Source organism: Tyto alba, unplaced genomic scaffold (assembly GCF_018691265.1).
Source record: "Tyto alba isolate M040663 unplaced genomic scaffold, T.alba_DEE_v4.0 Super-Scaffold_48, whole genome shotgun sequence".
In the NCBI taxonomy this organism is placed as follows: domain Eukaryota; kingdom Metazoa; phylum Chordata; class Aves; order Strigiformes; family Tytonidae; genus Tyto; species Tyto alba.
In genome coordinates, this window is record NW_024881324.1 from 16080976 (window position 1) to 16096414 (window position 15439).

At 37.9% G+C, this 15439-nt stretch overlaps 1 protein-coding gene across 3 annotated transcripts in view; it reads right to left on the bottom strand.

Annotated features, from left to right (window-relative positions):
• ZCCHC2 (zinc finger CCHC-type containing 2) overlaps positions 1-15439 on the bottom strand; it is a 44074-nt gene that overhangs the window by 21306 nt on the left and 7329 nt on the right. For all 3 annotated transcript variants that reach the window (XM_042806749.1, XM_042806748.1, XM_042806751.1), the window contains exons 2-4: positions 8285-8396; positions 4913-4989; positions 2390-2461 (exon numbers count right to left, since the gene is read on the bottom strand). In XM_042806749.1, coding sequence (XP_042662683.1) covers positions 2390-2461; positions 4913-4989; positions 8285-8396 — 261 coding nt within the window. The remainder of the gene's footprint in view (positions 1-2389; positions 2462-4912; positions 4990-8284; positions 8397-15439) is intronic.

A 15439-nucleotide genomic window follows, 5' to 3' on the forward strand; every position in this document is an offset into this window, starting at 1 on the left:
TTGCTACTAAAAAAATTATCTATTTTAAATGAAAAATATTCCCTAGAATAATGATTTTTCACATTTACTACTTCCAAAATAATGTACTTAAGTACATTAAGGATGCTCAAATTTGTTAATTTATATTAGAAAAAAAAAAGTTCTTAAATTTTGGGGCAATTAAAAGTAAACTGCCATAGCAAAAATGCTTTTTCCTAAACTTAAAAGCTACTGCTATTCTGGTTAGCGTCTGCCATCAGCTGTGATCAACAGCACCAAGTAATTTACACTAGAGCGGCATCTTCCTCTTGTGTATCTGGAATGCTCAATCCAGAGTGAAAGCTGGATAATACATCCTATTGATGGTACAACAGCAAAGCATTAAGTATTTCCTTCACTGAATGAAGTGATACAACTAGAGAGACACTATGTCTAACATATAATTGCTTGGTAGCATCATAAAAGGAACTTCTGGAATCCAGACAGATAGATGATGCCAGTATTAGATTAGTACAGTGCTATAGCACCTGAAGTATGTTAGATGCAAAACCAGAAAGAAGTGCTCAAAGCAGCTGTTCTTAACTGACCCCTCTGGCTTTAACATGTGCTACTGAGAACTCTGACCGAAGGATTAGTCAGTATTAACCAAAAGGTACCAAAAAGCCACTGCAGAAGCATGGGGATGAGCAAATCTCCTGTCCTGGTGTTTTGTATTTAAATTTGTCTCTAGAAACAGTCACAACTTTTTTTCTTTAAAACTTTAATTAAAATTAATTGAATTCTTTCTGTAGTTAAGGATTCCGTTATATGAACCCAAGATTAGGTGCTTAATTTCAGGTAATGAGATAGCCTTGTTACCTACAAGCTTATTAGTCCTTCCACGTATGTAGATCATTTCCTACATGCAAAAAACTTTTTATGCTTATCATCAATATAGAGCTACTACCTTAGTTTTTCCCACTGATGTCATCTTACTCATATTACCCACAGCCTTACAATTTCCTGTTGAGTGTTCTGACCATATTTTTCAGCTGTGAACACTGTCCACAGAACACCTCAGCAAGCTTGTAGCAGCCTGTGGTCGTCTTCCTCTTGACCTCTCATCTTCTATAGATCTAGACTCTGCTGGAGAAGTCAAGCCAGCACACGGAACACTACACATCTGAAGAGCTGCCATCAGTCAAACTGGACAGCTCTGCAACATTTCAGATCATGTCTGTTTTCCTGGCTCCTCGTCCACCTGGCAGCAAGTAGGTACTAGATGGTTTATTTCAGAAACTGGTGTTCCTCTTTACTTTACAGGTAGAACAGGAGGCACGCAGCTGAATGCTCATTCCAGAGCTGTACAGGATTCCATATGACAGTCCTGCTTTTAAGGTTCTCTTCAGGAGCAGATGAATGTACCCTACACTGTGGGACACTTCATCTGCAACCAGACATGCCATCCATAATTCAAACCTTCACAACTCAAGCTCTGGGAACTCTTGGAACTAGATATTCCTACTAGATTAAAGCAGCAGTGAATACTCACTGCTTCATTTCTACAATGCTGGGAAACATAATGTTGATAATTGAAACAGTGAACAAGACAATGACCTTTGTACAGTCTTTCCACTTGCAATTAACACTGCAGTTAAGAACACTAGACGCCATCAAAACATGCCCAAACCATATCTTTCATTAACGCCCTGATTAGTGAGGAGTTTAAATATAGAATTTCCCAGAAAAGGTGGGACCCAAAATATTAGACACTGGCAATGAAACACACAGTCTGAGGTCATCACACTCATGGGGTTTACACGTGGCCTAAGCACACAAATGCATTCCCTGATTGGGGCAGGGGGGAGAACAACTTCATGAACTTTCACTTTTTTTAAACATACACAAGCATAAATAGTTGCTAGGTTTTCCTCCAATTTAGCTCCCTGCAACCCTGAATATGCCTGCCTTTGTTCTGTTGAAGAACAGAACAGTAAAATTAAGACCTATTAAGCTCATGGCTCTGCCTCATTAATTAAAAACAACAAATGATACCCTTTAAGGTCATTCGAACAGGTACACCAATAAGCAAACAAGCAGCACTTGTACCTATACATTAACTCTGTGGGGAATATTTAAAACTCATCTGTTAGTTTTATGATAGTTCAATTAAAACTATAAGAGCAATTTCAGATGAGACAAATTATCTCCTCCTGAGAAACTCCCCAATCACTCTGTTAAGCTTCTCAATCTATCAAGCAGCTCCACCACAGTATACAAGACTTAAATGGTTAATACAACTGTGAAGTACAAAAATCTGGTAGCATGCTTTTGTTTCTGTAATTACATCCCAGAAATCACAGCTCTCCTAGACTACTTCTGAAGTCGTAAACCTGATGTGTAAATACTACTTTTATATTTCAATACATACTTTTAGCAGGAATTCCTGAAGCTCCTGATGTGTTTTTGTTACACATGTTACTGAAAGATCAGACCAGGTTACCTAATAAGGAAGGAAAAAAGAATGAGGAGTTTCTCTTACCACATATCATACCAGTTAGCTGATCTTAACATTTTCATAAATCTGACTATCTCAGTATAAGAGTTAACACCTGCAGATAATACCAGGCAAAACAGGGATAATGGTGTACTTTTTCAAAGACATATACTAACTTTGAGTGTACATGTTAAGATCACCTTCATGTTATCTGTGGCTAAGGAGAGTATGAAGAAATTCAGTTGAACGTGATGAAGTCCCTGAAGATTACTGACTTACTGACTCAAAGAAACCAGGCAGAAGGTTCTGTAATTACAGGACTTGTATCAAAGACATCATTAACTGCAAAAAACAGGTACTAGAGAAAAAGACTGTAGATCAGATATCCTAGATTGAGCTCTCACTGTCATTATCATGAGTCAAAACAAAAAAAGAGAAAGAAGTCTTTGTTTATATTACCTATAAAATAATTTTATCTGCCTCGGGCTTGAATCATACAGGGTCATACAGAAGTCATTGTAGGGTACAATTAATAAAAAGTACTGCAAGTTACCAAAGAAGTTACTCAAGAATCAAGACAGCAGCTTGGTATATACTTGTATAAAAATTCAGTAGCTTATTGTTTTAACACAACATGCAAGTAGCAAAACAGCACCTTCGCATGCATATTTTGAGAAGAAAAGAAGGAAGCTTGGTTAGATGAGCGCTGCCTGGCTTTAAGCCCACTTCTGGGCTTAAGATTCCCATTACATGCATGGGAAGATTCTGTGTAATGGGAGTGAATGTGGCTATAATAAACGCTCATTTACTCCCAAGAGTTAATAATAATGTCAACCACTGACTGCCTTCAAACTCAGTTCCCAGAAATGCCAACCACTCTTGGTGCCCTCAGTTGGGAAACCATGACTGTAATTGCTGTTATAACCTTAAAAAAGCAGTGTCTGACCACACACAAAACGATCTGCAGTGAGGAACACAGTATATACCTGCACAGATGAGGAAACTCTTTCCTAAAAGAACTGAGGTGGAAAAGTTTCAAGCTTACTCAAATACTTCCCAGAATATCTCCCCATTTCCCCTTTAACAAAGAAATTCAAAACCACCGTCAAATCCATCTGAATTTTCAAAATAGTTTTGTGACTGTAATAACTCATATGGGCATTCTGTACAAATCACTCCTATCTGCTACTGTGCTTTACCTAGTACTCAATTCACAGACTGTTTGCACAAAAGACCTATGACAAGGTTGAAATACTTGGGCAAGTTAACCTTTAAGACTTTGAAGGCTCCATTCCACATTAGTCCTCAGAAAAAGAAGACTACATAATTTTTTGCAAATTTCACCTTCAGACATAATCAACAACAAGGTATCTGTTGCCACCACTTCACAGAAATAGTATACAAGTCAATTTAACTCTAATTTCAAGCTTCTAGTAATACCAGAAAAGACAAAACTCTAACTCACATCCATTTAGAGAATACAATATCAAACTTCGAGATCAACACATCAGTTTTCAGCTCAAAATGTCATTTTTTTTTAAGTTTTCCTCTTCAAAGAGCTCCCATGAGTCATGTCAAATGGCTAGTTACAATGTTTGATCCAAAACATTCATTTGTTCGGGGAAAAAAGGTAAATTTTAACTCTGTGTTCAAATCTGGTATACTACCAGACTCATATCCATTGTCCAAATGACTCATAACGTTAGTCCTTGCTATGAAAATTACTACTTTCATTCAGTTAGAATATCACCACCAACAGCCTTACCAGGTATTATTTAACACCTACAGCCTTTAATACCAGACCTCAATACCAACAGATTCTCGTCCAAAGTAGTAAGTAGGAAGCAGTGTTTCAGTTTGGTTTAAAATTCATGCACGTAATCATTTTATATGTTCCCTCTGGCTATTTATAATACATGAAGACTATACTAGGTAGGCCTTCAAGTTCATTGACTTTTTTTTTTAGCCTGTTTGTTTCTACTTTAACAAACCAATCCTAAACTAACCAACTCCTAGTTTTGTCAAAAACCACAAAAGCCATCCTCTTATGGTAAACATTCATGAAAGAGATCCAAGATGACCATATGACTCCAAGCAATATATAGCTGCAGACACAAGAACTTCACTCCTGTGCCACTTGAGCAAACATCAACTAGTTCTAGAATTCCTTGTAATGTTTACCCCAAATTAGCAAAAGCCAAGTTTCCTGAAGTGATGTCACACACCTGGCTATGGCCGGTGTTTTATACCTTCCCAACTTATGCCCACAATTACACAGAACACCTGATCTGCACAGAGAATCCAAGAGAATTATAGGATAATTCCAAGAATCTCTAAAGACCCTAATGTAATTCAAAATTGCCTTCTGAGCAGGTATTTGAAACAATCCATATATATCTACAATACATAAATATAATGAAGAAAATTACTTTAATATTTTGGAAGTTATTTGCTTACTTTGAATGTGTATTCCAAATGTTTGTCAGCCCTTTTTCTTGGTACTCCTTTCAGGGTTATCTTCTCAATGTGTACAGCTGAAAGAAAAACACCTTATTGTACATACTAAAATTACAGTTTGAAAATGTGTCTACTTACCTAGCCACTCTGGGAATCTGTACTTACTGACTCATACAACCCCACATCCCCGCAGATGCTATTTTACTATAACAAACTGCAGGGGGCAGGTGGAGCCTTGTTCTCTACAAAGTAATTCCCTGGCCTGATCACAACCCCTTCATTGCAGATCATGGGAACCCGTGCATTACCCAAGAGCTTATTTAGAGCAAAAGTCACATAAATACAACAGTATAACCACTATAAGTGAAAAGACAACAATAAGAAGTCAAATTGCATCTTTACTCCAAGAAGTAACAAGTGCTGATAAAAGCCAGTGACAGTGCTTTCCACATCCATGTTTCTGAAACATCAAGTAGTAATGAGAGCAAACTAAGGCAGAACAACCACATTCCTGAAAGGCACTTAAGTGGAAGGAAGCAGTTGGGGAAGGCCTGAGGGAGACAGAAATGACTGTTAGCAGACAGAAAATGAAGAGGAGAAGCAGAAGGCTACTACAGTTGTACTGCAAAGAGCATCGTTAAATTGAACTGAAAAGGAAGAAAGGTAGGTTAAAGTACTTCAACATTCCTTTCCCATAGTCTACTGTATTCAGGAATAGGCAAGTCCTGGCTGTGACTTGGTAAGCAGCAGCACCATACAGCTTTCAGCACCTGGAGATTTTCTTGAGAGCACATAACATTGTTCAGGTGGTACTCTATATAAAAATCCTCACGTAGCCAAGATGGGCTTTTCACTTTTCCTGCTACGCTGCCTTAAGAATTCAACAAAATTTTATTACTTTACAAGCATGAACACATCTTTCTTGTAAAAAAAAACAAAACAAAACAAAACAAAAACAATTCAACCAGCCCTACATCATCAATGCTTTTGAAACTTTTTCTTTTTTGGAGTGAGGTGGGAGGAGGGTGGTGTTACCAGCTCATGTTGTCCTTTCAATTTTTAACTACATGTTTACATGGGATATATTGTGAACTACTCATAACAACAACAATTTAAAAACCAACCTCCTACAAGTTTATGTTACAAAGCTTATTCTTGGACATTAGCTAATTACCATTTCACCTGACTGACAAAATTCATTAAAGATGTTTAAGTTACAATTAAAGTATGACCCCCATCAAACATGTCATTTCTACGAGAACTAGGTATTGGCAATTTCCTTAAAGGAGTAAGCCAGTATACAAGCCTAGGGATAGTGTTACAACTTTCAATTCTTTTAGCAGAAAGACTAACAAATACTGAGTGTGTTGGTGTACAATGGTTGTAACCCTCTACCTGGGAGTTAGCACACTAGACAATCAGTTCATTTTTATCAGTTAATGAAGATTAATTATTACAAAGCGAAGAAATCTGAGATGAACTAAGGATGCCAGACATTAACATACATCAATACACCATGAAAAGCTGAATGTTTAATGACCTGAATTTTTACCTGTCTGGTATAGATAAAAGCACTGTTAGAAGAAGGACTATGGCATAACACAGGTTTTGGTGCAGTAAAATTTCTTAATGGTCAATGTTAAAACTGATACTATCAGCTGAGTTTATATTCATAAATTAATTAAAAAGTTGATTCCCATGACTGGAACTGAGAATGGTGGTTCAAATTGCATTTCACTACATGCATATATTTAGCATACATAACTATGGAAACTAACACCATTAACATTCACAGGCAAGCTTCCTTTCTAATGAGATTGCATTTATTTTAAACTATTCAGTGTTCTCAATGCTAAATATATTTGTCCTCAAGTATAAAGAAATTTTATTACACAATGTAGTACCTTCAGCTTCCTTAACTTCTTTTTGTTGCTGTTGCATGCTTTGTTGTAGTAAGTGATATAGCAGGTAATTACAGTGTTGTTGTGGCACAGCTTTAGCTCCACAGTTTCAACAGACCACTTTAAAATTCTGTTTCCATAATCACGTTTTAAATATTCTAAATGTCTAAGCCAAGAAGAAATGTTTGAATATACAAGCCAATGAAGCATGTTACATCTCTACATCTCTTTTGGACATAACACATGCATACAGGACAGTTAAGTCAAACATGTATACATGACACTGCTTCCATTGTAAGTTAAGTCAAGATTTCTAAATATCATCTTCATCTCAGCCAAGAATAAAAATCATGTTTTATTATCAGTGCTGTTTCTAACCCAGTAAGGAGATTTCTGTAGCAGGGACTCTCTATCACGTACCTATATAGCAAATATCACAAAATTATTCTGATCCTTCACTGTAGTTTCTATGATAATACAAATGCTGAGAAATATTTAAGCTCTTAGCTAGATTCAATTATTCAACTTTTCTGTGCTTCTGTTACTTAATGCAAGAGCGTCTCCCTTTTGTGTTTCTAATTTGCAAATGTGAACACTTTGAACTCTGTAAAAGGATCTGAAACAGGTTTGTTGTCTGTAATCTGCCATGATCTCTCTCCGTATTTTTTTGCAAGGAATTAAAACTCAAATTGTCTGCCTTCAAAGTGTAATAAATCTCCACAGTAGAGACAAAAGGACATTAATGAGGACAAAAGCAATAGCAATACTTTACCCAGATTTCCAGCTCTTCATGATGTACAGGATAGTGTAGACTAATTTTGAGTAGACAAGCAACTCGCTAATCTTGGTGGAGAATAAAGGGTAAGAATAAATCTGTTTTCAGTATGCTCATTTCTTCAAAGAGAAGACACTGTGCTGATAGTTGCACAGAAGAGTTCTATTTATGCTCTGAAGCCTTGTTCTCATTCTCCCCAAGAGAGCCAAAAGAAGACTGACTTTTACAGAAAGTCTCTCACTTGTCCAAATTGCCACTTCTGTAAAACCTCCTAATGTGTGTTTGTCTGTCTTTGTTTTTAAGCCTAATCACATACAACTGAATGAAGTAGCAAAAGGTATGCACTGCTTCACAGTATTTTCATGTTTAGTTTTGCTTCCAAAAATCTAAAAAACATTTAATACAATTGCATTAAATGTTCTTGTTGTCCCCCAAATCCTACTTCTTTTTTCAGGAGGAAACCCATTTGCAGTCAATTTTTGCACATGGAGTCACTAGTAGTTAGCAGCTAACAAGGACAACTTGATATAATAAAGACCAAGTAGGCAGCAGAGAAGCTATTATACTTACCAATCATTGCAGTTCCACATTCAGATGAGCAGCAAGACAGGTGCAAGATTTCCACAACTCCAGGAAGAGTTTAGCATTCAAAAAAACCCTTAAAGTGTTCCTCAAAAGAAACCTCAGGCAACATACCTTCTCGCTGAGGTCTATGGGAAGCCATTGGTAGTCCATCATGAGGTGCTGTGGTTCTTTCTAGCAAACTGGTCTCATTACTTGACATACAGTCACTATGGGAAAAGTCATTCTAAATTGAGAAGAAAAAAAAAAAAAAGGAAGTGTCTTAATAGAATGTATATTATCAAAGCTTGCTCTAAACAGCAGAAATTACCATAATAAAAAAGTTCTTTGTTTAGTATTCTACAGGAGAAAAACCTGAAGTTCTTAACAGTGGCAAAAAGATGGTCATACGGCATTTCAGTTCTTATTTTATTTATTTATTGTCAGCTATAACCTCCAATGTTTCATTGACCTTATTTTAAAAACAGGACAGGGTGGGGAACAGATCATGTGCCTTTAAGGTATCTCAAACTGGACAATTCAAGATCATTACCTCAGAAATTCAGTGCTAATTTACTGTTAGTATGAACTCTTTCAACTACTAATCTGTGAAGTCATTTACTCACTACACTCTAAGCATTCTCCTCGATTATATTCATGCCCTGTATCTTCAACCTGCTACCTCTTCTATACAAGAAATAATGAATAACTGTTTGGACAGTCTATCAGGACATACAGTCTTAACAGCTACACACATGTACCTCTTACTAACTAAACATTCAGAGCTCAACCAGTTGCCACCAACACTATGTTCCATATAGAAAAGGACAGGCTGAAGGTTCATCTACCCCTACACTTGCATGAGGACTTCAAAATTATATGTCAAGAATTACTACTGTTTCAGTACAGTGCATGAGGAGAGACAGCACAGGAAATCATACAAGACATAACATGGACAGATAAATAAGTGAAGAAAGAACAAACTAGGCTAACAATGATAAACTGAAATATTAGATGAGCATGGTCTTCAAGTGGTTTCTCTAGGGTAACAAAAGTCTATATATTTTTTCCCAAATTAAGATAAAACATTAATGTATCCATTTACATGTTTTTCAATGACCAGGTCTTATTAAAAAAAAACAAACTGACCAATCAAGCTAAAATTCAGAAATCTTTTAAAACATCCAGTGACTTTAGATGTAACTGGTTTTGCCAGTTGACCAGTGTCATTCTACGTTTCAAGGAAAAGACACATTGCCTTAAAAAGATACATCCACAAAGAACTAGAAAATACTGGAAGTTATTAGCGAGTTGCTGAATTAATCTATTTTAAGTGAGGCACCTCTATTTATCTCTAACAAGTAGTGTAACATATGAGCTTAGCAAGTACCTAAATGCCATCTATACGCAAATATTGTAGCAGCAGCGGCAGTAGCACAGAGAAGGAGAGAAGGTAGTTCTCTGTTTAGCACCACAAATCAACCAAATACTGTTTTTTATTAAACAGTGGAAGTTAAAACAGAGGGTAAATTTCTTGGGAAAGCTTTCAAAAGCAGCAAGTTAAATAGCGGACATTAGATGCACCACAAATATTTAGCAACTGGTCTGCATAAAAACTGGAAGGTAAATATTTATCTTGTTAGTAGCTCTATAAAACAAAATTCCTGGGAGAAATTAGTATTTTCTGGAATATACGTATATTCAAAGTTCAAAGTTTGTTCATCTTATTCAGGTGAAGAACTGAAGACATTAATAAAAGATGCGTACAGGAAAAATACAGATTTTCAGACAGAACTCTTATTTTTAAATATAGGAAGCATAGGGTTATGGAAATAAATGCTGGAATACATGTGATTTTTTTTTTCCCCCCTGAAGGACTGCCTGCAACATGATGGGACAAACCAGCAGCCAAGACTAGTTACCTTGTTTGGTACAGCAGACTTCAAGACTGTCACAACAGGCAGATCAGAATGAGGAAGCACAGAGGTACCAAAAGACATCAGAATCTCCTTGCAGTTTGTGAATTCCTCAGTGAACTTCTTCAGATTTGACAGATGTACCAACTAAAGCTGGCTTCATCTTACTAAACCAGCTTTACATCATCTACAGCGTGGGTACAAACTGTGGCAACTCCTAACGATAGATTCAATTCATTTAGGATCCAGTAAGTATACAGGCATCAAGCCTGCCCTGGGCATACTGTTAATCTAATTTTCATCGGTCACATCAACAGCAGCACACAATTAGCAAGTGAACATCTATGTGCCTTTAGACCAATGCTACAGATGGTTTGAGGAACTGAATGACATTCTAGCTGCTTCATCTAACCAGTGTACGGTTTGTGTTCTACACTGAGTGTCAGTAATTTTAGGTTTCAAAGCAATCGGATTTAAAATATAAAGCATGCTTTGTTTCCTCAAAATAAAACCCACACCAGACCCTAGTCACTCAGTAAACAATCTCAGCAAACTTAACTGATCAAAACAGTATTTCATCCTTCAAACATCTAATAAATTATGAGCGCAATGTCAGACATGGAATAAGAAAGGAAAATAGCTGTATATCAACGAGATTACATTTTAACAGCTTTAGCAAATTTCCAAGTTTAGTTTAATAAAAAACAACCCACAAGCATATTCTGGAGAGCACCACTTTCAGATCTCCTCAACATTCCCACTGATACTGTTTTGTCAGACATTTCATAACTGTGGACGCAACCAAACCCAAGTACTTCACTTTTTAAGTGTTAAATCCTGCTCATGTATTATTCACAAAACTATTGGCATTTGAACATTAAAGTTACCCTGTTAGAACTGTGATTCATTTAAGACTGTCCACACAAAGCACTGCTACTATGATTAACTGGCTGTGTCCAAACTACATAAACTAACAAGTTTAGCACAGATTTTGGTATGAGAGTGAATGTCTTCCTGACAGGAAATCAAACAACTGAACCAGGATTTCTAGTGAAGATCAATGTCAACTCCCTGGCAGAGGTAAGGTCTTCCTTAAACTACAGCCGCATGCTTTGCCAAAAGCAGCTTTGATATCTTTCTTCTACACCACATGCAGAAAATGACAGACGTTTGGATTCACTCTGACAGAGGCTGTCAAACTATTCAATTTGTTTTTCTTTCCTAAGATTGTCTTTTTCCACCTCTGAAATCATCAGCTTAAGGCAGTGCTTCGTTCACTTTAAGGAACAAGCTGAGACTTCCACCTAATCAATTACTTTTTATAAAATTCACAAATAGATCTAAACTCAGCTGAATTTAAAGTCACACCTTCTTTTGCATTCAAAGTCAGGCTATTTGTTTTGATTAATAGAAAAATAAATTACAGTCTATTCTAATAAATAATTGCTAGTTAAGAAGACAAAGAAATTGTGAGCAGATTTTAGAAGAGAGGTGTGGAAGTAGGATTTACTTCAAAAATGTATTCTGCTCAGCTCATGTCAAAGAAGAATTAAATATTGCTCCTACACCTTCTAATACTAGAAAACTGCTTCTCACCTAGCATATACATCATCTTCGTAACAGTGTTCAAATATTTTTTTGCAGAGAATTATTCTAGAATGGTTTTACTTTTCTATCCATTCTGTACCAGGCAAACTACATCCACATTTGAAGGCTCCCTCTAAATTGCAAAATCTTACGTGGTTCAAATCTCTATTTAAACAAGTCCTGTTATCAATGATTTTATAAATCATAACTACAAAACTGTTCGTAATTTATTTACTTGAAAAATTCTTCACCTAGAAGGTTAAACCAGTTATATGTACTGTGTGTATTCTGTGAATGACAGCTTTCACAATACCTAGTTGTCCTGGTTTCAGCTGGGATACTGCTAATTTTTCTTCTTCTTTGTAGCTAGAATAGTGCTGTGTTTTGGACTCAGTATGGACTTTGGTATGAGAAGAATGTTGGTAATGCACTGATGTTTTTAGTTGTTGCTACGAAATCAAGAACTTCAACTTCCCATGCAGGTGCACAAGAAGCTGGGCGGGGGGGCAGGGAGCACAGCCAATGGAATATTCCGTATCATCCAACATCATGCTCACTATATAGATAAGGGTTGGCTGGAAAGCTTGTTCTTGCTTCTGGGGTTGCGGTTTCAGGATTCTCTCTTCTCTGGGATCACTAGCTGGGAATCAGTCTGTGGGTGATTGCCAAACGCACTGTGCATTCCTCATTTGTATTTTCTATTATTATTATTTTAATTTTATTTCCATTATTGAATTGTTCTTAGTTCAACCTACAAGCTACCTTTATCCTTCCAATTCTCTCCCCCATTCCCTGGGGTGCGGGAGAGCAAGCGAGCGGCTGCGTGGTGCTTGGCTGCTAGCTGGGTTTAAACCACAACACTAGTAGAATGCAGGAGGTAGACAGTAGGGTAATCCAGGGCAGTCATAGCTTTAGCTTACAGCCTGCAAGGGTTGTTTCTGTGCCAGCTCCAGATTCTATCTTAAGCTGAACTACAACTCTTCACATCTGGTGTTAGCTACTGTGACAGTCCTACATCAAACACAAGTAACAAGTGGCACTGTCAGAGCAGACAACTCTAGCATGCAAGTGACTGGAGTGAGGAGACAGTCTGGAGGGCCAATGACTATCAAGAGTGACATTGTGGGCTGCTACCTGGTGCCAGTCACACCACAAACACAAGGCATTTGAAAGAGGGTACGCTGCAGAGTTCCTGTCACTGGTCATGCTGTACAGCACTAATTGTGCTAGTCATTTCCCGTCAATGAATAAGATGTATTCACACAACACATGCAAGTGTAAGGTTAATTCTTGCATAAGCCTCTATCACTGTAAAGCTTTCACATGCAAGGATTCACTGCAGCTCACAGTACTGCCGCTAATGATTAAAATAGTGTGAAGCAAGAAATGCGGGTGGCTCCAAACCAGTTGTCAGATGATTAATATAATTGCAGAGATCTCTGTGATGGGCCAGAGGGTTAACTACCTTTCTCCCTGAAAGTGAAATGAGCTAAGAGACCACTCTAAAAACTGTGTGCTCTCACAATCTAGACCAGTTTTATATCCAAAACATCTTTCCTCATATGGCTGAATGCAAGTACCATATTAAAAAACCACACCTATCACTTCAGATGTTTCCCGGGTCTCTCGAGACAAGCACGAAATGACTATAAAGTGGAGAGCCATCCTGCTTGGAAGGATGTTGCTCTGTGCAGCTAACATATGTGAGCTGAGCAAATCTCAGCTAGTCTACACATGACAGATGTCCAAACTCTGTCTTCTATTAATGTAGATGGTTGATCAAAAAAATGTCATGCTGGTATTGGTTTGGCAATATGTAAAAAAATCGGTTATTGAATAGCCTACTAATCATCACAAGCAAGTAATTGATGCACGTAAGTCTTCTAATGTTTGCACTGCACTTTCATAAAAGAACGATTCATGCATCAGCTCTGATGAGCACTAACAAGGAAAACCTGCTTACAGCAGCTGGACAGCTTGATTAGTTCTACATGCTCAAATATGAAAGCTTATTTTTCTGCAAGACTTCAGTAAATGTGCTGTTAAGGACAGCACTACTTAGCCTTGCAGGCTGTGCAGATATAAACTGGCACAGCTCATTCATTCATGTGCAAGTGGGAACTGGGAAACAAAACCATATGAAAGAAGGCAACTTGGAAGAATCAAGCTCTAGCTCATGATCACGAGTTATCAACTACAGCATCTGTATCTTAGAGAAATTTGAGTGATGTCAGAATAGTCATTAATAGAGGTGGTGGTGCCAGTTACAAGACCGAAGCCATGATTTGCCTAAAACATTCCCTACCAGCTACCACCCTTACTGCTTCACAACTGTGATACGTGGATACATAGCTATGTTAGCTACATTAGCACAAAGGCTAAACATCACCTCTTAAGAACAATCACCTGGAACTGCACCTGTACTTGTGTGCTGCTGAACCCTCTCCTGATGACAACGGCAGCAGAGAGGAAGCCTTACTTCAGACCGTGTGCAACTATACTTGCACCCTATCACCTAATTCTTAGTGTTGCTTGGATAAAGGGATAGAAAATTCACGCTGTCTTATACTTAAATCAAAATCCAGCACAAGTATTTAATACTCACAAATGCAAACATACAGGGCAGCAATGCTTCAAATTTTGTTTAATGTCGAGAACTACTGATGCAACAGATTGCCTCCCATGCGAAAAATCCACTACTGTCTTGGACAAGATGCTAGCCAAATGCAAGATCAAGACTGAATACAATTGCCCAACTGACATTGCTGCTAAGTTACGCTTCAGTTTGCAAGCTTTGAAATACACAGTGATACTGTCCGATTGATTTAAGATGCAGAGAGCTGTCCTACAAAAGTAAGAACAGAATCAGCCTCAAGATATAGGACAACAAAGATCTACCAAATGATCTCTCTTTTGGCCACAGACAACAAATAACTTAAATACTTCCTTGTCAACTTATCTTTTCAGATGCAGAATCAACCTCAGGAACAATAATGCTTATTCCACATAGAATCACAGACTGAAGAAATGGGTTAAGAGGAACCTCATGAAGTTCAACAAGGAGAAGCACAAAGTCCTGTACCTGGGGAGGAACAACTACAGGCTCCACACAAGCTGGAGCCCAACCAGCTAGAAGGCAGCTTTGCAGTAAAGGACCTATACATATAAAATTGTATATATATACACATCTGAAGGCAGGGTGCAAAGAGGACAGAGCCAGGCTCTTTTCAGTGGTGCCCAGTGACAGGACCAGAGGCCGTGGGCACAAACTGAAACACAGAAGGTTTCCTCTGAGCATCAGGAAGCACTTTTTCACTGTTGAGGGTGACTGAACACCGGCACAGGTCGCCCAGAGAGGCTGTGGAGTCTCCATCCATGGAGATACTCAAAAGCTGTCTGGACACGGTCCTGGGCAACCAGCTGTAGGTGGCCCTGCTGGAGCAGGGGGAGACGGTGGACAAGATGACCCCCAGAGGTCTCCGCCAACCTCAGTCATTTTGTGGTTCCGTGACCAGACATAAAGTCCCAGAATGTGCAAAATAAAAGCCCAACTGGCTGAACATATGGTTCAAACAGATAATGTGTAACTGCCTTATTAACTCGTATCTAGAAAACTGGACTGCACAGAGAGAATGCACGGTTGTCCAAGAGTACTTTAAGGCATATTTGTTTTAGTGAAACTATTTTAGTAAGAGGCAGCAAGAAAACACTACGAGGGAGACAGAAACCTTTTGAAAAAACATCAGCTGATTCAGGGAGGAAAAGCACACCACATGACAGCTTCAGC